This window comes from Somniosus microcephalus, chromosome 24 (genome assembly GCF_052327205.1).
Source record: "Somniosus microcephalus isolate GS21.2 chromosome 24, FLI_Smic_1.0, whole genome shotgun sequence".
In the NCBI taxonomy this organism is placed as follows: Eukaryota; Metazoa; Chordata; class Chondrichthyes; order Squaliformes; family Somniosidae; genus Somniosus; species Somniosus microcephalus.
This window is the reverse complement of record NC_141010.1, coordinates 5,232,245-5,255,052: the sequence shown is the minus strand read 5'-3', so window position 1 is coordinate 5,255,052 and position 22,808 is coordinate 5,232,245. Positions and strand designations below refer to the sequence as shown.

General features: G+C 49.9%; 1 protein-coding gene across 2 annotated transcripts; it reads right to left on the bottom strand.

Annotated features, from left to right (window-relative positions):
• Positions 1–467: 467 nt before the first annotated feature.
• Positions 468–20,857, bottom strand: pnpo (pyridoxamine 5'-phosphate oxidase). 2 transcript variants are annotated; one of them, XM_085966125.1, is made up of 7 exons: positions 20,411–20,854; positions 14,878–15,002; positions 11,881–11,980; positions 11,128–11,181; positions 9,955–10,083; positions 5,759–5,829; positions 468–3,771 (listed from the first exon to the last, which is right to left on the bottom strand). In XM_085966125.1, the coding sequence occupies exons 1-7, from the start codon at positions 20,585–20,587 to the stop codon at positions 3,606–3,608; spliced, it is 822 nt and encodes a 273-aa protein (XP_085822251.1). In that variant the 5' UTR covers positions 20,588–20,854; the 3' UTR covers positions 468–3,605. The 2 variants fall into 2 exon arrangements, with proteins under 2 accessions (XP_085822251.1, XP_085822252.1); XM_085966126.1 differs by having other exon boundaries at positions 3,643–3,790; positions 20,411–20,857.
• Positions 20,858–22,808: the final 1,951 nt, after the last annotated feature.

Genomic DNA, 22,808 nt, shown 5'->3' with positions numbered 1-22,808 from the left:
GCAAGAGAGCCCCAGGTGGGCAGAGGAAACACTTCAAGGACACCCTCAAAGCCTCCTTGAAAAAGTGCAACATCCCCACCGACTCCTGGGAATCCCTGGCCCAAGACCGCACAAAGTGGAGGAGAAGCATCCGGGAAGGCGCCGAACACCTCAAGTCTCTTCGTCTTGAGCAAGCAGAAGCCAAGCGCAAGGAGCGCATGCCAACCCAAGCACCCCACCCACCCGCCCCTTCAACCACCGTCTGCCCCACCTGTGACAGAGACTGTAGGTCCCGTATTGGACTCATCAGTCACCTGAGAACTCATTTTTAGTGTGGAAGCAAATCATCCTCGGTTCCCGAGGGACTGCCTAAGAAGAAGAAGATTGTCCCTTTGCTGCAGTGCCACAGGGGACAGAGAGTAGATGAAAACACAGGAGAATCTGCGATCCTGCATCGTGTCTAGGAATAAACCAGGAAGAACTCCTGATGAAATCACAGTCTTTTATTAACAGCAGTTACAAGGTACAACAGTAATTGCACAATATAATTCATTGGATGTGAAACACCGAGTTGTTTCTGAATGATAGGATAAGGTGCTATATAATGCAAGCATAAAATTACAATTTTACAATGTCACATACACAGCAGTCACCACGAAACTCCAGCCATTAAATAAAAGTAAAATACTGCGGAAATCTGAAATAAAAACAGAAAATGCTGGAAATACTCAGCCAGCATCTGTGGAGAGAGAAACAGAGTTAACGTTTCAGGTCGATGACCTTTCGTCAGAAGTTTTTTTCTGCCTGTGTGTCTCCGACAGTTTCTGTTTTTCACAGAATCACAGAATCTACAGGCCCATCGAGCCTGCACCGACACATATCCCACCCTATCCCCGTAACCCCGCACATTTAATCCCCCAACACTAAGGGTCAATTTATCATAGCCAAATCAACCTAACCCGCACATCTTTGGACTGTGGGAGGAAACCGGAGCACCCGGAGGAAACCCACGCAGACACAGGGAGAATGTGCAAACTCCACACAGACAGTCGCCCGAGGCCAGATTTGAACCCGGGTCCCTGGCGCTGTGAGGCAACAGTGCTAACCACTATGCCACCGTGCCTCTCCCTTCACTTGTTTGAATTTTTCTTTTCTCAGGCAGTGGGGGTCACTGGCAAGGCAGGCATTTATTGCCCAATCCTAGGCGCTCGACCACTTGAGGGCTGTTAAGAGTCAACCATGTTGGTGTGTGGGACTGGAGTCACATATAGGCCCAGACCGGGTAAGGACGGCAGAGGTGCTTCCCTAAAAGGACATCAGTGAACCAGTTGGGTTTTTACGACAATCTGACAGCTTCATGGTCACCATTACTGACATCAGCTTTTTAATCCCAGATTTTAAAAAAATCTCAACATGCTATGGTGGGATGTGAGCTCACGTTCTCACATAGGATTAATTAGTCCAGGCCTCTGGATTACTTGTCCAGCGTCATAACCACTACACTACATAACTGTACCCCCGTTTGAACTGAATAGTCTCGTGATGGAGAATCTAACTGGGGCTCGTAAAAGCCCAAACAAAGAAAGCAAGATGGCAGATTAGGAAAGGCAGATTGATCAGGAGACCTGGATAGGGAACTCACTGGTGGGAGCGCAAACTCCTGTATCCTATTGATCCATGACACGGGCCACTGGGTCACTCGCCCACCATGATTCTCACAAACCTTTTACAATTTCCCAAATCAAGCTATTTTTTGGAAAATTTTGCACCGCCCTGTAAATAGGAAAAAAGATTCAATCTTAATAATAAAATGAATAGAGGAGACACCAGCGGCCACGTCGTGCTTGATAACCGGAGCAGGCCCTCACACGGGGGCACGTATAGTGTGTGGGACGCAGTTAGTGAGGTGACGCAGGACAGGTGGGGTAACCCCCTCCCACTTGCAATGGTCAAATCAACCCCCAACCCCCCCAAGCCCCAACACCCAGGGGCGACTGTTCCGCAGGGTGCAGGCATTAGGGTGTCTCTGCGGACGAAGTGTCTTTTTTCACGTTACAAGCCTAGACAGTGAATAATGGAACAGGGGGTCCGCGATCGGAGGCCTGGAACTCGAGTCCGACCCTGTCGTCATTCAACGTCCGCACATCGGCAGTTCCCAGCAAGGGAAGGCCGCGATTGGATGGGGAGCCAGGAACCCAGGGGGGCCAGTACGTCCCCTCTCTAACCTAGTGTGGCCAACTCTGATTGGACCCATTCCTGGAGGTTTTATCACATGACCTCCAACCGCCCCACCCCCACGCTCCCGCCATTGGTCGCCCGACACGTCCACCCTCGTGGCACCCCGCCCCCATGGCCAATCGGAAAGCAAATAGAATCTTCATTCCCCGATTGGAAGATTCCTGACTGTCAGTCAAACAGTCTTTTTCCCCCAATCAATATTTTTTAACTAATAAACAAAACTGTTCAAAGAAAACGCTTTTAAAATGCCCTCTCCATGATTTGTCTCTCGGGTGTGGCTCCCAGCTGATGTCCCGGAGATTAATCTTCAATTCCTGGCCTGGAGGGCTGGCGACCCCCCCCCACTCAAACGCCAAAGGCACTGAAGCTGAATGTTGGAACCTACTGTCGGCCCAGACCGGGGCGGGGAACCAGTGGCCTTCCTAATCTCTCTGACTCACCGCCTAAACCAGCCATCAGTGGAGCTCTCTTTTGTAAGAAAATCTAACTTTCTCCACCCAACAACACCCGCCCACCCCCTTGATCACTAAGCCGACCCTACATCCCAAACAAAAAGGTTGTGGGGGTTGACGATTTAGCCAAGTGCCGAAGAGAAGGGGTGAAGCCAAATATTCTGCGGATTCATGGACTACGTCAGGTCCCTAGAATCTGTGGTCCTTGCCCATCCCCCGATGTCCATCGCCCCACCTTTGTCGGCCGTGCCTTCAGCTGCCTGGGCCCTAAACTCTGGAATTCCCTCCCTAAAACTCTCCGCCTTTAAGTCGCTCCTTAAAACCTAATATTTCTTTAAGTGGCTTGGTGTTAAATTCTTGCCTGTCAACGCTCCTGTGAAGCGCCTTGGGACGTTTTGCTACGTTAAAGGCGCTATGTAAATGCAAGTTGTTGTTGGACCACCACAGATCCCTCATTGATTGTACATTATATAAGATAATTGCCTGGTGTAGCCTGCATTATCCGCCATAATGGAGGGGACTTGACCCCTCCCCCACAGTCGATATTGTAATTTGGTGAATACTCGAGTATCGAAATAGTACCGAAACAGATAAAGTGAATTTAATCTTTCTCGGAGTGAGGCTGGTTTCTGTCAGTCGGGAGGAGGTTGCCGGACTCTGTAACTGGGCCGTATCTACCAAAAAATCCCCGTGCACCATCGGGCGGGAAGGTGGTTAACTGGTGTGTGGTTCCAAGGTACAAAGATTAAAAATGCAAGTGATTGTCCAGAAATGGGGCGGGTTGGAAGGTCTGTTCCTATTGCATCACCTTTTATTCCAACAGACAATCTAATGTGAAATGTGTCAGGGCTTGAAGAATTTGGAAGAGAAATCCATTATTCTCGGATTGGAATGGGGAGTGGTTTGAACATTGAATTTCGACTGTAGTGGCAGTTGTCACGGTGATAGTCTTTTATAAACCCAATCACCTTCAGCCTTGTGAATCACGGTAGAGTCCGGACCTTGCCCCTCCTTCAAACGCTGGAACAGGATGCGGTCGTGCAGGCGGTTGGTCTGTCCTTGCCAGAACTCAATGCTGTTGGGCTCCAGGAGGTAACCTCCCCTTCAACACAACAGCACACCTAGAATTAGATAGAATTTACAGCACAGAAACAGGCCTTTCGGCCCAACTGATCCGTGCTCCACACGGGCCTCCTCCCACCCCTCTTCATCTCACCCTATTTTTAAGTTCCTCGGAGTCCACATCACGGAAGACCTCTCCTGGTCCCTCAATACCTCCTCTCTGGTGAAGAAGGCCCAGCAGCGCCTATATTTCCTAAGGAGGCTGAAGAGATGTAACCTGTCACCCCTGATCCTCTCTAACTTTTACCGCTGCACAATAGAGAGCATCCTGACAAACTGTATCACAGTATGGTATGGCAGCTGTAGCTACTATGACCGGAAAGCCCTGCAGCGGGTAGTCAAAACTGCCCAACGCATTACCGGCACCCGGCTACCGACCATAGAGCACATATACCAGAAACGCTGTTTACGGAGGTCACGGACCATCATCAAAGACCCTACCCACCCCAGCCACAGTCTGTTCGCCCTCCTGCCATCTGGGAGACGCTACAGATGCATTCGCACCCGTACGACCAGATTTAGGAACAGCTTCTTTCCCAGGGCTGTCATCCTACTGAACTCCACAAATAAACTCTAAAGCCTGCACATCTGCCAATGCACTTTATTATGGTTATGTTTATGTTAATGTATTACAAGCCAAATGTATGTTGAATGTTTAAATGTCTTAATCTAAATGTACACTCTCGGGAGCCGCAAGCCTACATTTCGTTGTACTGCACTGGTGCACTAACAATGACAATAAAAGTTGATTTGATTTGATATCCTTCTATTCCTTTCTCCCTCATGTGTTTATCTAGCTTCATAGAACATAGAAAAATAGGCGCAGGAGTAGGCCATTCGGCCCTTCAAGCCTGCTCCGCCATTCAATATGATCATGGCTGATCCTCTATCTCAATACCATATTCCCGCTCTCTCCCCATACCCCTTGATGCCTTTTGTGTCTAGAAATCTATCTATCTCCTTCTTAATTATATTCAGTAACCTGGCCTCCACAGCCTTCTGTGGTAGAGAATTCCACAGGTTCACCACCCTCCGAGTGAAGAAATTTCTCCTCATCTCAGTCCTAAATGTCCTACCCTGTATTCTGAGACTGTGACCCCTCGTTCTAGACACCCACCCCCCCAGCCAGGGGAAACATCCTCCCTGCATCCAGTCTGTCTAGCCCTGTCAGAATTTTATACATTTCAATGAGATCCCCTCTCATTTTTCTAAACTCTAGTGAATACAGGCCTAGTCGACCCAATCTCTCCTCATACGACAGTCCTGCCATCCCAGGAATCAGTCTGGTGAACCTTCGCTGCACTCCCTCTATGGCAAGAATATCCTTTCTTAGGTAAGGAGACCAAAACTGCACACACTACTCCAGGTGTGGTCTCACCAAGGCCCTGTACAACTGTAGTAAGACATCCTTGCTCTTGTACTCAAATCCTCTTGCAATGAAGGCCAACATACCATTTGCCTTCCTAACTGCTTGCTGCACCTGCATGTTTGCTTTCAGTGACTGGTGCACAAGGACATCCAGGTCCCTTTGTACATCAACATTTCCCAATCTATCACCATTTAAATTATACTCTACCTTTCTGTTTTTCCTACCGAAGCGGATAACTTCACATTTATCCACGTTATACTGCATCTGCCATGTATTTGCCCACTCACTCAACTTGTCTAAATCGCCTTGAAGCCTCCATGCATCCTCCTCACAACCCCACCTAGTTTTGTGTCGTCAGCCTTAACTGTAGCTATACTATTGGCCTCAACCCGCTGGGTTTTTACAACAATCCGACAGCTTCTTGGTCACTTTTTACTGGCTTTATATTTCCAGATTTAGTTTAACTGAATTCTCAGATTGCCGTGGTGGGTTTTGAACTCGCGTTCTCTGGATTTACTAGTCCAGTAACATAATCGCTACACTAACCGTAACCCCGGAAGGGAGGGGTTTGCTCGGTCAGCTCTCGGCCGTCACTCACCAGTACTCGGGCATTGGCACCTCCCTCTCTTTGTAGAGCTCCTCGAGCTGTGCATTCTTATTCCTTAGAAACTGAAAAGAGGAGAGCATTAAGTGGACTGGGGGAACCATAAAGCTCTGGTCAGACCCCCTCTGGAGTAACTGGGTTCAGTTCCGGGCCCCGCCCCTCAGGAAGGATATATTGGCCTCGGAGGGGGAGCAGCGCAGATTCACCAGAATGATACCGGGGCTAAAAGGGTTAAATTGCGAGGACAGGTTGCACAGACTGGGCTTGTATTCCCTCGAGTTTAGAAGATTAAGGGGTAATCTGATCGAGGTGTTTCAGATGATTAAAGGAATTGATAGGGGAGATGGAAAGCAACCATTTCCTCTGATGGGGGAGTCCAGAACAAGGGGGCAGAACCTTAAAATTAGAGCCAGGCCGTTCAGGGGTGATGTCAGGAAGCACTTCTTCACACAAAGGGTCGTGGAAATCTGGAACTCTCTCTCATAAAAGCCGTTGAGGCTGGGGGTCAACTGAAAATTTCAAATCTGAGATCGATAGGTTTTTGTTGGTAAGGGTATTTAAGGGCTATGGAACCAAGGCAGGTGCATGGAGTTAAGATACAGATCAGCTGTGATCTAACTGAATGGCGGAACAGGCTCGAGGGGCTGAAGGGCCTCCTCCTGTTCCGATGTTCACTTGCTGCTTTGTTGAGGAGAGAGGATGGGGGAACCCTCATTAGATTTCGTTTTAAAGGTTCCCCTGTGTGCTTGGACATGGTGTGCACAGCGATGTTGAACCGTGTGAAGCATCACAACCTATTCTTAACCCAAGTCACTCATGCACTTTCCTGGGGGAGGAGTGGCTGAATTTTCCTACTCCAAACTCCGGGGTGCCGAGGCCAAATGTAGCGCCCCCTACTGCTGCTCAGCTAACAGTACAGACCGGGGACCACACCTGGGACCTTCGGGGTCAAGGCTCATTATGACACTGAGTGGGGCATTTACCAAGCGAGTCGTCAGTGATGGGAGGGGTGAATAAGGCGGTGACACACTAATATAATTTGCTCATACACAGTAAAATACATGAATATCAAAGAGCGCCATCAAAACCACAAATCAATGCCCAACCCTCGCTAAGAGAAACTATTTAATAACTGTTTAAACTTTCATCAGCTACATGAAAAGAACGCTATACAGAGACATAGAGGGGGGAATCGATCGGGGTTGCTGCTCCTGATTGCCATCCAGTGACTATTGATGGAGAGTGCGTGTGCGTAAGTGAGCGTGCGCGAGTGTGCGAGCGAGTGCGTGTGTGAGAGTGCATGTGAGTGAGAGTGCGTGTGTGACTGAGAGTACACAAGGATGCATGTGCGTGTTAGAGTGATTCCGTGTGAGTGAAAGTGCGTAATTGTGTGCGTGTGTGACAATGGGAGGGGTCAGGTCAGCTTTTGCTGTGATGCACCCTGCAGCGGAATACCCCGATGACAATCACCGTCTTGGTTTCTACATGAAAGCCGGCCCTGGAGCAGGGGCAGCCATCAGCTGCAGGGAGAGAGAGAGGAAAAACACAGAGTTTTTTTGGGGGAACGACAGTAAGTGAAGACCTTGCTGAATTGATAGAATGCTCAGCTCGGTTGTTCATTAACCTCACATTCTTTCTGCACAGGGTCTGACACCGGCAACGTATAAACCATCTCCTTGGCAACAGCACATTCAGATACAGAAAAGTGCAAGATGCGAGGAGATAACGGAAAACGTTTCTGCACAGTAACTGTGGCCACTGGTCGACATTCAGGAGTGGAAAGTGCCGATGAATACCTGGGGATGGGACGGGAGGTCGGCATGGACTGACGCGAAGAAATAATCCACAGGCCGTGATCGTGCCGGCGGTGCGAGGGTCAGGCGAGGTGGAGAACAACGGGTGATGGCAACTGGAGCGCAGCAGACCCGGGTTGAATGGTTGAACTGCGAGAGTGGCTGAACATTCTGGGGCTTTGCTCCATTACCTTTTGGGATCAGGGACTGTTTATACAGAACTTCAACCCAGGAGATTCAATGGGATTTGGGCTGTGGGAGGAGATTCAATGGGTGGGTAGAGTCTGTGATAGGGGAGAGTGTACATGGGTTGTGGGAGGAGATTAAATGGGTGGGTAGAGTCCATAAGAAATAGGAGCAGGAGTCGGCCATTCGGCCCTTCGAGCCTGCTCTGCCATTCAATGAGATCATGGCTGATCTTCTGCCTCAACTCCATTCACCGGCCCTATCGCCATATCCCTTGATGCCCTTACTAGTCAGAAATCTGTCGACTTCTGTTTTGAATATACCCAATGACTGAGCCTCCACAGCCCTCTGGGGTAGAGAATTCCAAAGATTCACCACCCTCTGTGTGAAGAAATTTCTTCTCATCTCAGTCCTTTATCCTGAGGCTGTGGCCCCTGGTTCTAGACTCCCCAGCCAAGGGAAACATTCTCCCAGCATCCACCCTATCAAGCCCTGTAATAATTTTGTATGCTTCAATGAGATCCCCTCTCATTCTTCTGAATTCAAGAGAATACAGGCCTAGTTTACTCAATCTCTTCTCATACGATAGTCCCACCGTCCCAGGAATCAATCTTGTGAACCTTTGTTGCACTCCCTCTATGGCAAGTATATCCTTCCTTAGGTAAGGAGACCAAAATTGTACACAGTACTCCAGATGTGGTCTCACCAAGGCCCTACATAATTGGAATAAGACTTCTTTACTCCTGTACTCAAATCCTCTTGTAATGAAGGCCAGCATACCATTTGCCTTCCTAATGGCTTGCTGCACCTGCACATTCACTTTCAGTGACTCATATACAAGGACACCCAATTCCTTTTGAGCATCTGTATTCTCCAATGCCCATGAAAGGGGAGAGTGTACATGGGCTGTGGGAGGAGATTAAATGGGTGGATAGAGTCCATGATAAGGGAGAGTGTACATGGGCTGTGGGAGAAGATTCAATGGGTGGGCAGAGTCCATGATAGGGGAGAATGTACATGGGCTGTGGGAGGAGATTCAATGGATGGGTAGAGTCCATGATAGGGGAGAGTGTACATGGGCTGTGGGAGGAGATTCAATGGATGGGTAGAGTCTGTGATAGGGGAGAGTGTCCATGGGCTGTGGGAGGAGATTGAATGGGTGGGTGGAGTCCATGATAGGGGAGAGTGTACATGGGCTGTGGGAGGAGATTAAATGGATGGGTAGAGTCCATGATAGGGGAGAGTGTACATGGGCTGTGGGAGGAGATTAAATGGATGGGTAGAGTCCATGATAGGGGAGAGTGTACATGGGCTGTGGGAGGAGATTGAATGGGTGGGTGGAGTCCATGATAGGGGAGAGTGTACATGGGCTGTGGGAGGAGATTAAATGGATGGGTAGAGTCCATGATAGGGGAGAGTGTACATGGGCTGTGGGAGGAGATTCAATGGATGGGTAGAGTCCGTGATAGGGGAGAGTGTCCATGGGCTGTGGGAGGAGATTGAATGGGTGGGTGGAGTCCCTGATGGGGAGAGTGTCCATGGGCTGTGGGAGGAGATTCAATGGGTGGGTAGAGTCCATGATGGGGAGAGTGTCCACGGGCTGTGGGAGGAGATTCAATGGGTGGGTAGAGTCCATGATGGGGAGAGTGTCCATGGGCTGTGGGAGGAGATTCAATGGGTGGGTAGAGTCCGTGATAGGGGAGAGTGTCCACGGGCTGTGGGAGGAGATTCAATGGGTGGGTAGAGTCCATGATGGGGAGAGTGTCCATGGGCTGTGGGAGGAGATTCAATGGGTGGGTAGAGTCTGTGATAGGGGAGAGTGTTCATGGGCTGTGGGAGGAGATTCAATGGGTGGGTGGAGTCCATGATAGGGGAGTGTCCATGGGCTGTGGGAGGAGATTCAATGGGTGGGTAGAGTCCATGATGGGGAGAGTGTCCATGGGCTGTGGGAGGAGATTCAATGGGTGGGTAGAGTCCATGATGGGGAGAGTGTCCATGGGCTGTGGGAGGAGATTCAATGGGTGGGTAGAGTCTGTGATAGGGGAGAGTGTCCACGGGCTGTGGGAGGAGATTCAATGGGTGGGTAGAGTCTGTGATAGGGGAGAGTGTTCATGGGCTGTGGGAGGGATTGGTTGTATGGCCTTTACTTGCTCCATGGTTTCTTCTGTTACACGCACCATAACCGAGACCCACGCGGTTTTGTGCACACACCTCTCGGTCAGGGATCACTGTGCTCTGACGGCTGACCACTGCACCAATTTGGCTGCTCTTGGGCCGGGAATGGAAGTATTCCTCAGAATCCTTGTCCGGTAATTTCGCCACATGCCCTTCGATACGCACCTGAGGAGAATGAACATTCGCGGTCAGTACCTCTACTCCAACTGACTTACCGGCCGATGGAACAGGACCACAGTAGAGGCAGTTACACACTCAACATATTATAAAAAAGGATGTAGAGACACTGGAGAGGGTGCAGAAAAAGATTTACAAGGCCGATACCAGAAATGCAAGGTATACCTATCAGGAAAGGATGAACAGGCTGAGTCTCTTTTCCCTTGAAATAAGAAGGGTGAGGGGTGACCTAATAGAGGTCTTTAAAATTATGAAAGGTTTTGATAGTGGATACAGAGAGAGTGTTTCCACTTGTGGGGAAGAGCAAAACTAGAGGCCATCAATATAAGATAGTCACCAAGTAATCCAATAGGGAATTCAGAAGGAACTTCTTTACCCAGAGAGTGGGGAGAATGTGGAACTCACTACCACAGGGAGTGGGTGGGTGAAGCGAATAGTATCGATGCATTTAAGGGGAGGCTAGACAAGCATATGAGGGGGAAGGGAATAGAGGGTTACGCTGATAGAGTTAGATGAGGAAAGACGGGAGGAGGCTCGAGTGGAGCATAAACACCGGCATGGACTGGTTGGGCCGAATGGCCTGTTTCTGTGCCGTATAAATGAGAAAGCAAACATCAGACTGAGCATGCTCTGCGGGGTCCACGATCCAGCTCGGGTGATGGGGGGGGGGCGGGGGGGAGCAGCGGGCGGTTGACTGGATAGTCATCAGGACCGGGAACCTTGGCTGATTTTGTTCCCTCCTCTTACACAGTGGGGCAGTTGTGGTGCCTCCTATTGGTGCGAGCAGCTACGGTGTCAGCACTGGCTCAGTGGGCAGTACGCTCGCCTTTGCATCAGAAGGTCATGGGTTCGAGCCCCACTCCAGGACTGAAGTACATAATTGGCTGCAAAGTGTTTTGAGACGTTCTGAGGATACGAAAGGCATTATATCAACGCAAGTTCATTCTGTCAGGCACAACGAGTGAGAATTAAACATGGGAGGGAAAGTAAGGTGCATTTAAAAAACAAGTAAATATGTAAATGAGAACGTACTTGCCTATTAAGGGCCTCCCAGTAAAAGACGATTGCTGCAACTGGATTGGCCTCCTAGAGAAAGACAGAAATATTAGCATATTGTGCAGTCCTAAACTCGCAATCAACTGGCATTGATGATCAAAAAATCTAACAGAGTGTTATAATGAGGCGAGGTTTAACAGAGTGTTATAATGAGGGTGAGGTGTAACTGTTAAAATGACGGTGAGGTTTAACGGAGTTGATAATGACGGTGAGGTTTAACGGAGTTGATAATGAGGGTGAGGTTTAACGGAGTTGATAATGAGGGCGATGTGTAACGGAGTTGATAATGAGGGCGATGTGTAACGGAGTTGATAATGAGGGCGAAGTTTAACGGAGTTGATAATGAGGGTGAGGTTTAACGGAGTTGATAATGAGGGTGAGGTGTAACGGAGTTGATAATGAGGGTGAGGTGTAACGGAGTTGATAATGAGGGTGAGGTGTAACGGAGTTGATAATGAGGGTGAGGTGTAACGGAGTTGATAATGAGGGTGAGGTGTAACGGAGTTGATAATGAGGGTGAGGTGTAACGGAGTTGATAATGAGGGTGAGGTGTAACGGAGTTGATAATGAGGGTGAGGTGTAACAAGTTGATAATGAGGGTGAGGTGTAACAAGTTGATAATGAGGGTGAGGTGTAACAAGTTGATAATGAGGGTGAGGTGTAACAAGTTGATAATGAGGGTTGCGATTTGCAATTGGTACAGAGCTGACCAATCAGGTATCTACTCACCAACTCCTTGCCCTTCCTGCTCTCATAGTTTGTGTAGAATCTGAACCCCTCGGGCCCAAACCCTTTCAGAAGCAGCATTCGAGCAGAGGGCCTTCCATCCCTAGAAAAGAAGCAGAAAATGTGAATCTAACGTAACTACATCCCGCTCTGAAATCCCATCGTGAATTCTATCCCTTCTTTGACTAATTACGACGTTGGTTTCTCAGTCAATCGAATGACAAGCAGCTCAGCATTCACACCATCAGGTTATAAACGTGAGCAGTTCAATCTTCGGAGTGTTTGGCTTTGCCCAAACATCAAACTCCCGCTAATTAAATGTGACGTCATCACGGTCACTAGAGGTTAATATTACAACACTTACCAGAGAGAAAGAACTACCACTTATAAAGCGTCTCATCAAGTGCTGAGGAACATCCTAGGATACTTCACATACACAGAGTTACACGGTGCAGTTCCTGTTATGTTAGTAAATACAGCAGCCATGTTACGCACAGGGAGATCCCACAAACAGTAATGAGATGAATGACCTGTGACTGAGGGATGAATCTTGCCCAGGGCACTCACTGGCTATCCAAAGGTGCCAAAGAATCCTTATACGTCCTGCTGAACAGGCAGACAGGACCTGGGTTTAACATCTCTTCTGAAGGCCAGAACCTCCGACACTGCACTGGTGTGTGGGCCCAGATTACCCCCTCAAGTCTCTGGAATGCGACTTGAACCCACAACCTTCTGAACCAGAGGCGAGAGGGCGACCAGCTGGGCCACCGCTGACACTTTTAGCGAAGAGACCGGGCACTGTGGGATCAGAAGCTGCGTTTGTTCCCAGAAGCCCCCATGACACACAGAAGCCCCTACTGAGTCGGGCGATGGATGGGCAGCCTGTTCCCACTCCAGAGACTTGAGCCCATAATCCAGGCTGACACTCCCAGCGTCGTGCTGAGGGAGCGCTGCACTGTCGGAGGAGCCGTCTTTTGGATAAGACATTAAACCGAGGCCCCGTCTACTCTCTCAGGTGGACGTAAAAGATCCCATGGCACTATTAGAAGAGCAGGGGAGTTCTCCCCGGTGTCCTGACCAATATTTATCCCTCAATCAAAATCACTAAAAACAGATTATCTGGTCATTATCACATTGCAGTTTGTGGGAGCTTGCTGTGCGCAAATTAGCTGCTGCGTTTCCTACATTACAACAGTGACTACACTTCAAAAATACTTCATTGGCTGTGAAGTGCTTTGGGTCGTCCTGAGGTTACTATAGAAACGCAAGTTCTTTCTTTCTTATCTGATCAGTTTGAAAATAACGCACGGCATCAGAGGACAAGCGGCATTCCTTCCTTCTTCCCAGCACTCCCCCACCAATTTCCTCCCTTCCTCTCCCCGAGGCACCGACTCTCGCTGGGGAATGGGTGCCACTGGCACCAGCTGCCCTCCAGCACCTCGACCGAGGGGCTATTCTCCATGCGTAAGCCTGAATAATGAGTATCAGCAGGATTTGTGACTGAGGTAGGCAGCAAGAGCAGAGTTCCATTCAGATTAGAAAAGGTGCCGAGTTTGATTTCCGGTCTTTGCCGATTTAGCTGACCTCAGGGAGTGGTGTAACAATTCCTGGGCTAGGGAGGTGGAAAGTCTGCCCCGATTCCCAGTCCTAGCTACTCCTCCTACTGGAAGCTGCGTGTCGGTGGGCATTAGGTGCGAATCGGGCTCGGCTGTTACGCCCCTGTGGTCGAATAGGCTGCCAGCCCTCACAGCATAGGCTCATATAGGAAGAATAGCCACTTGGGTGCAGTATCAGAGGAGTAGCTGGCGCCTGGAGTATTGAAACTCAAGGAGCGACCGCCTTCAGTAGAGGAGGGGATAAAATCAGCAGAAGGATTCAACAAACCGCACAGCACAGGCAGGAGTGTTATTACACAGGATTTACAGCGCAGAAACAGGCCATTCGGCCCAACCAGTCCATGCCAGTGTTTATGCTCCACACGAGCCTCCTCCCACTCTAATTACTTCATCTCACCCCATCACCATCTCCTTCGATTCCTTTCTCCCTCGTGTGTTTCCTTAGCTTCCCCTTAAATGTATCGATACTATTCGCCTCAACCACTCCCTGTGGTGGCGAGTTCCACATTCTCACCACTCTCTGGGTAAAGATGTTTCTCCTGAATTCCCTATTAGATTTATTAGTCACTGTCTTATATTGATGGCCCCGAGTTTTGAACTCCCCCACAAGTGGAAACATCTTCTCTACACCTACCCTATCGAACTCGTTCATCATTTTAAAGACTTCTATCGGGTCACCCCTCAGCCTTCTCCTTTTCTAGGAAAAAGAGCCCCAGCCTGTTCAGTCTTTCCTGATAGTTATAACCGCTCAGTTCTGATCTCATCCTTGTAAATCTTTTTTGCACCTTCTCCAGTGCCTCGATATCCTGTTTATAATATGGAGACCAGAACTGTGCACAGAGCTCCCGAGTGTGGTCTAATCAAGGTTCACATACCCTCTATAGCACAGAAACAGGCCGACTGGTCTATGCCGGGGTTTAGACTCCACACGAGCCTCCTCCCACTCTAATTATGTCTTCCCGCCCTGCCCCAACCCCCATATCCTCTACTTACTCTCGGGGAATCAAGGGATATGGGGATCCGGCGGGAAAGTGGAGTTGAGGTCGAAGATCAGCCATGATCTCACTGAATGGCGGAGCAGGCTCGAGGGGCCGAATGGCCGACTCCTGCTCCTAATTCTTCTGTCCTCTGTCAATAATGGACCCCATTATTGCACAGGTATGAAATTTGTCTTTGACCCATATTTTAATGAGGTTGTTAGCCTGAATGAATTAAGCTAGTGGACAAGGAACTTTCATATCAGCACTGTAACATCGTGCCTCTATATCTTTCGGTAGGGTGGGGAACCCAGGCAATTTCAAAAGCTGACTCTGCTTCAGGCCTTTTGGTGAACTTTTGGCGACACTCCCTTAGTTCCAGCCAAGAGATTGGCGAGGGCGGTTACCTGGTGCAGGTGGCGAGGCACATGGCGTTAGCTTCCCGGATAGACGGGCATTTAGTGGCCGCTTCAAACCAGTCAGCAAACTGCTTCATGGGGTCCAGAGAAACCAGCTGATTCTCTTCAAAAGCCTGGCAACAAAGAGAGAGAGGAATATAAACACACACCCCCCGAGGAAGCAGCAAAACGGCAGCTGGGGACACGCATGCACTTTAGAAAAGGTTTATCTGGTGCGGGTTGTTGGTGACCTTGGCGAGGCCACATTTACTGACAGTCCGCAGCCAACCTGCGAAGGTGGTGATGGGGCTGCTATCTGCGGGCATGCACGCATGTACATACTTTCAAACTCTGCAGAGCAAAGTCATTAATCACTATTACCACATAATTATACAGATCTTTCGACAGCACCTCCCAAAGCCGCGGCCTCCACCACCCAGAAGGACAAGGGCGGCGGGCACAGGGGAGCACCGCCACCTCCCAAGTTCACCTCCGAGTCACACACGTCATCCCAGCCAAGCTGTTCCAGTACAGCTACAACCCTGGCATCTATCCGACAATGTGGCAAACTGTCCAGGTATGTCCTGTCCACAAAAAGCAGGACAAATCCAACCCGCCCAATTACCACCCCATCAGTCTACTCCCAATCATCAGCAAAGTGATGGAAGGCGTCATCGACAGTGCTATCAAGTGGCACTTACTCACCAATAACCTGCTCACTGATGCCCAGTTTGGGTTCCGCCAAGACCACTTGGCTCCAGACCTCATTACAGCCTTGGTCCAAACATGGGCAAAGGAGCTGAATTCCAGAGGTGAGGTGAGGTAGCATTTGACTGAGTGTGGCATCAAGGAGCCCTAGTAAAACTGAAGTCAATGGGAATCAGGGGGAAAACGCTCCACTGGTTGGGTCATACCTAGCGCAAAGGAAGATGGTTGTGGTGGTTGAAGGTCAATCATCACAGCCCCAGGACATCGCTGCAGGAGTTCCTCAGGGCAGTGTCCTAGGCCCAACCATCTTCAGCTGCTTCATCAATGACCTTCCCTCCAACATAAGGTCAGAAATGGGATGTTCGCTAATGACTGCACAGTGTTCAGTGCCATTCACAACTCCTCAGATAATGAAGCAGTCCATGCCCACATACAACAAGGCCTGGACGACGTTCAGGCTTGGGCTGATAAGTGGCAGGTAACATTTGCGCCACAGAAGAGCCAGGCAATGGCTATCTCTAACAAGCGAGAGTCTAACCACCGTCCCTTGACATTCAACGGCATTACCATTGCCGAATCCCCCACTATCAACATCCTGGGGGGTCACCATTACCCAGAAACTTAACTGGAACCGCCACATAAATACTGTGGCAACAAGAGCCGGTCAGAGGCTGGGTATTCTGCGGCGAGTGTCTCACCTCCTGACTCCCCACCTACAAGGCACAAGTAAGGAGTGTGATGGAATACTCTCCACTTACCTGGATGAGTGCAGCTCCAACAACACTCAAGAAGCTCGACACCATCCAGGACAAAGCTGCCCGCTTGATTGGCACCCCATCCACCACCTTAAACATTCACTCCCTCCACCACTGCCGTACTGTGGCTGCAGTGTGTACCATCTACAAGATGCACTGCAGCAACTCGCCAAGGCTTCTTCGGCAGCACCTCCCAAACCCGCGACCTCTTCCACCTAGAAGGACAAGGGCAGCAGGCGCATGGGAACACCACCACCTCCAAGTTCCCCTCCAAGTCACACACCATCCTGACTTAGAAGTATATCACCGATCCTTCATCATTGCTGGGTCAAAATCCTGGAACTCCCTCCCTATCAGCACTGTGGGAGCACCTTCACCACACGGACTGCAGCGGTTCAAGGCGGCGGCTCACCACCACCTTCTCAAGGGCAACTAGGGACAGGCAATAAATACTGGTCTTGCCAGCGACGCCTATATGGAAAGCGAACAGACTCGCCGTTTGGTTCTTGACTGCCAATCAGCTTTCAGTCAAACAACCTATTTCCTAACTCCAACATTTTTCTAACTAAATAAAAAAATTGTTCAAAGAAAATGAAGAAAAACACCATTTCCTTTTCTCCCAGTTTGCCCACAGCAGCGTCCCGGAGACTCCAGGCCAATCCTGCAGGGATGGCAACACTGTTCACCACACGGACTACAGCGGTTCAGAAAGAAGGACAACCACCAACTCCTCGAGGGCAACTAGGGGACGGGCAATAAATGCTGGCCTTGCCAGCGACGCCCACATTCTCCAATATTAACAAAAGCCCGATGGGAAATAAAAGAAAAATCACATACCAGCTCCCCCTAATGGCTTGGTGGGGCAGTGCCTGGCCAAGTGTTGCACTGAGCCATTCTAGACAGTAAGAAGCAAAGAAAGAACTTCCCTTTATATAGCACCTTTATCCCCTTCAGGATGTCACAAAGTGTTTCATGTTAGGGGAACACGAGCGAGTAACGGAATCCATTCTGTACTAAAGACTAAGGTTAAAGGCCTGCAGGTATAGCTGACAGCCCAGTCTTCGCAGAGGTCACAAACAGCCTGATCCAGAGGTCGGGTTACACATTGATTATGTTTAGATCTGGACTTTATCACTGTTTTTGCACACACAGGAACAGAGGAACAGGAGGAGGCCATTCCGCCCCTCGAGCCTGTTCCACCATTCAATTAGATCATGGCTGATCTGTGTCTTAACTCCATCCACTTGCCTTGGTTCTGTAACCCTTAATACCCTTGCTCAACAAAAGTCTATCAATCTAAGTCTAAGAAATCTAAGTCTAAAAGATTTTTAATTTACCCCCCCTGGCAAAGCTTTCGGGGGGGGGGAAAAGAGTTCCAGATTTCCACGACCCTTTGTGTGAAGAAGTGCTTCCTGACATCACCCCTGAACAGCTTAACTCTAATGTTAAGGTTATGCCCCCTTGACCTGGGTTGAAACATACTTATCTGCAGTTGAGTCATGTTACTGCCTTCTACACCTTGCTAATCCTAAACACCAGCTGTTTCCACTGGCTTTCGGGACCACAGACAGACAGCCTGGAACTTCTTGATAAAGACTGGGAGAGAACTGGTGAAAATTGCATCAAGATCGTGTGAAGTAATGTAGACAGAATTATATTAAAATGGCCAAATTGTAACATGAGGTTAGAAGATGAAACAGAAGGAAGGGATCCAGAAAGTTGACCCCAGCGTGTGAGCTTTTACAACACAGCATCGCCAGTTCCAGAATCTCTGGTCATGTGTCAGTCATGGTTCAGTGGGCAGCACTCTCACCTCTGAGTCAGAAGGTCGTGGGTTCAAGTTCCACTCCAAACACTTGAGCACAATCTAGGCCGAAGCTCTCAATGCCAATACTGAGATGCCGCCTTTCGGATGAGACGTTAAACTGAGGCACCTTATTGCCTGACTCATCCCATCTGCTGCTGAAACCCTCATCCATGCCTTTGTAACCTCCAGACTCCACTATTCCAACGCTCTCCTGGCCGGCCTCCATAAACTTGAGCCCATCCAAAACTCTGCTGCCCCGTGTCCTAACTCACACCGAGTCCCGTTCACCCATCAACCCCTGTGCTCACTGCTCCGTGTCCTAACTCACACCGAGTCCCGTTCACCCATCACCCCCTGTGCTCACTGCCCCGTGTCCTAACTCACACCCAGTCCCGTTCACCCATCACCCCCTGTGCTCACTGCCCCGTGTCCTAACTCACACCCAGTCCCGTTCACCCATCACCCCCTGTGCTCACTGCCCCATGTCCTAACTCACACCCAGTCCCGTTCACCCATCACCCCCCGTGCTCACTGCCCCATGTCCTAACTCACACCGAGCCCCGTTCACCCATCACCCCCTGTGCTCACTGCCCCGTGTCCTAACTCACACCCAGTCCCGTTCACCCATCACCCCCTGTGCTCACTGCCCCGTGTCCTAACTCACACCCAGTCCCGTTCACCCATCACCCCCTGTGCTCACTGCCCCGTGTCCTAACTCACACCCAGTCCCGTTCACCATCACCCCCTGTGCTCACTGCCCCGTGTCCTAACTCACACCCAGTCCCGTTCACCCATCACCCCCTGTGCTCACTGCCCCGTGTCCTAACTCACACCAAGTCTCGTTCACCCATCACCCCCGGTGCTCACTGACCTACATTGGCCCCTGGTTAAGCAACGCCTCGATTTTAAAGTTCTCATCCCGGTTTTCAAATCCCTCCATGGCTTCACCACTCCCTATCTCTGTAATCTTCTCCAGCCCTACAACCCTCAGAGATCTCTGCAATCTTCCAATTCTGGCCTCTTGCGCATCCCCCACTTCCTTCACTCCACCATTGGCGGCCGTGCCTTCAGCTGCCTGGGCCTCAAGCTCTGGAATTCCCTCCCTAAACCTCTCCGCCTCTCTACATCCTTCTCCTCCTTTAAGACGCTCCTTAAAACCTACCTCTTTGACCAAGCTTTTGTGCACCTGTCCTAATATCGCCCTATGTGGTTCGATGTCAAATTTTGTCTGATAAAGCTCCTGTGAAGTGCCTTGGGGTGTTTTAATACGTTAAAAAGATTTACAAGAATGATTCCAGGGATGAGAGACTTCAGTTACGTGGATAGACTGGAGAAGCTGGGATTATTCGCCTTAGAGCAGAGAAGGTTGAGAGGAGATTTGATAGAGGTGTTCAAAATCATGAGGGGTCTGGACAGAGTAGATAGAGAGAAACTGTTCCCATTGGTGGAAGGGTCGAGAACCAGGGGACACAGGTTTAAGGTGATTGGTAGAAGATCCAAAGGCGACATGAGGAAAAACTTTTATACACAGCGAGTGGTTAGGATCTGGAATGTGCTGCCTGAAAGGGTGATGGAGGCAGATTCAATCACAGCTTTCAAAAGGGAGTTGGATAACTACCTGAAGGAGAAAAATTGCAGGGCTACGGGGAAAGGGCGGGGGAGCAGAAGTGCTTTTGCAGAGAGCCAGTATGGGCTCGAGGGGCTGAATGGCCTCCTTCTGTGCTGTAACCATTCTATGATTCTAAAGGCGCTATATAAATGCAAGTTGTTGTTGTGTAGTGAGCTACGGAGGGATTTGTAAATGAGGGCAAGGAATTTGAAATCAGTGACAGTGGAACGAAAATAATACAGCAACAAAGTCATTCCAAGGACTTGCTTCCTGTATTCCGGTCACACAGCTGCCTCGGCACAGGCCTAGGAGTGAGTCAGCACTGCTTTCCCCAAATAAAACATTGCAAGCATATTTTGAATCGAAGACATTACCCCTTTAATGCGCAGTGGAGATAAAATTACATTCTGTATATTTGTATCATTTTCACAAACGAAAATGTAGCCCGGATCAGAATGGCCCCAAGTTGCATAAGGTGCAGGTGAAGGAGGCTTCCAGGAGGAGGCGCTTTTTGTTGTTTTAAAGCATGATATAAATTGCCGAAAATATTTTCATGCGGTGAAAGAGAAGAAGACGCTGCTCTGACCCCGGCGATACATTTCACCGAACTGAACACGCGACTCGGCAATGGTTACATCGGATTTGTTACATTTCGCTACTCACGTCCTGGTCGCATTTGTAACTCTGCCTCATGGTGGCCACGTCCACAGCAGGGCTGGGGCTAGGGCAGGACATGTTGCCGAGTCTGGGAGCTGGGCACCGCTTCTTCCCACCGATCCACGTGTGCGCGGAGCGTCTGATGAAACTGATCCTCAGGGTGTCGGTTACACGCGGCCACATGGCAGCCCGGTGCGGGGGACACGCACCGACTGACTGTGTGGGTGTCTGTCTCACTGCTCACATTTCAGTGTGAATCCTCTTGTATAAAATAGTTTCCGATGCACTGAGACAAAGAGACGCTGTTAAATAATCAATTGCTTGTCAGACTTCATGAATCATCAATTGCAAGGCAATTATTAATATTATATTAAACAGTGAGTGGGAGCTAGCTGGGTGAGTGGCTCCCAGGGTACGGGTACTAGCTGTGTTCTTGGTTAGTGTCAGTAACCTATGTGTGTCGCTCGGATTATGCACATTCTCGGAGATATCACTGTGGGGCAGGGCTGGCGGTTTGAGCAAGGAAAGGGCGGTCAGAAGGCAGCGTTACTCTTGACTATACTCGCAAATCTCTGACTGACTTACAAACGGGAATCGGCGCCCCTCCCTCGAACGAAAGACTTGTATTTATATAGCGCCTCTCACGACGTCCCAAAGCACTTTACAGCCAATGAAGTGCTTTTTGAAGTGTAGTCACTGTTGTAATGTAGGAAACACAGCAGCCAATTTGCGCACAGCAAGCTCCCACAAACAGCAATGTGATAATGACCACAGAAAACACTGGAAAAACTCAGCAGGCCAGGCAGCATCGGTGGAGAGAGAAACAGAGTTAACGTTTCAGGTCGATGACCGCTCTGAGGAAGGCTCCCAGACCTGCAACGTTGACTCTGTTTCTCTCCACCGATGTTGCCTGGCCTGCTGAGTTTTTCCAGCGTTTTCTGTTGTTATTTCGGATTTCCAGCATCCGCAGTATTTTGCTGTGGTATTGGTTGAGGGATAAATATTGGCCCCAGGACAACGAGGAGAACCCCCCTGCTCTCCTTCGAAATATTGCCTTGGGGTCTGTTGCGTCCACCTGAGTGAGCAGACAGGGCCTCGGTTTAACATCTCATCTGAAAGACAGCACCTCCAACAGTGCGGCACTCCCTCAGTACTGCCCCTCCGACAGTGCAGCGCTCCCTCAGTACTGCACCTCCAACAGTGCGGCGCTCCCTCAGTACTGCCCCTCCGACAGTGCGGCGCTCCCGCAGTACTGCCCCTCTGACAGTGCAGCGCTCCCTCAGTACTGCCCCTCCGACAGTGCAGCGCTCCCTCAGTACTGCCCCTCCGACAGTGCGCCGCTCCCTCAGTACTGCCCCTCCGACAGTGCGCCGCTCCCTCAGTACTGCCCCTCCAACAGTGCGGCGCTCCCTCAGTACTGCCCCTCCGACAGTGCAGCGCTCCCTCAGTACTGCCCCTCCGACAGTGCAGCGCTCCCTCAGTACTGCCCCTCCGACAGTGCAGCGCTCCCTCAGTACTGCCCCTCCGACAGTGCGCCGCTCCCTCAGTACTGCCCCTCCGACAGTGCGCCGCTCCCTCAGTACTGCCCCTCCGACAGTGCGGCGCTCCCTCAGTACTGCCCCTCCGACAGTCCAGTGCTCTCAGTACTGCCCCTCCGACAGTGCAGCACTCTCAGTACTGCACTAGAGTTTGTGCTCAAGGCTGACACTCCAGTGCAGTGCTGAGATCCAATATGTTAATAGTGAGTGGATGGTGGAAAATATTAAATCCCACCTGCAGCTGATCAGGTATTTATGTATCATTCTTCCCATTTCTCCCCATGTACACAAATCTTTGAAGGTGGCAGGACAAGTTGAGAAGGCTGTTAAAAAGCATAGAGAAAGAGAGTACAAAAGCAAGGAAGTTACAGTAATCCTTTATAAATCACTGGTTAGGCCTCAGCTGGAGTATTGTGTCCAATTCTGGGCACCGCACTTTAGGAGGGATGGCCAGGCCCTGGACAGGGTGCAGAGGAGACTTACTAGAATGATTCCAGGGATGAGGGACTTCAGTTATGTGGATAGACTGGAGAAGCTGGGATTGTTCTCCTTGGAGCAGAGAAGGTTAAGGGGAGATTTAACAGAGGGGTTCAAAATCATGACTGGTTTGATAGAGGGAATAAGGAGAAACTGTTTCCAGTGGCAGGAGGGTCGGTAACCAGAGGACACAGAGTGAAGGTGATTGGCAAAAGAACCAGAGGCGACATGAGGAAACACTCATTTTACGCAGCGAGTTGTTGTGACCTGGAATGCGCTGCCTGAAAGGGTGGTGGAAGCAGATTCTATAATAACTTTCAAAAGAAAATTGGATAAATACTTGACATGAAAAGAAATTACAAGGCTGTGGGGAAAGAGCAGGGGAGTGG

Coding starts and splice junctions, on each gene's coding strand:
- pnpo (XM_085966125.1), bottom strand. CDS start 20,587: ATGTGGCCGCGTGTAACCGACACCCTGAGGATCAGTTTCATCAGACGC. Junction 10,084..11,127: donor GGGAGGCCCTTAATAGGCAA/GTACGTTCTCAT, acceptor CATTCTCCTCAG/GTGCGTATCGAAGGGCATGT. Junction 5,830..9,954: donor CAGTGATCCCTGACCGAGAG/GTGTGTGCACAA, acceptor TCCTCTTTTCAG/TTTCTAAGGAATAAGAATGC.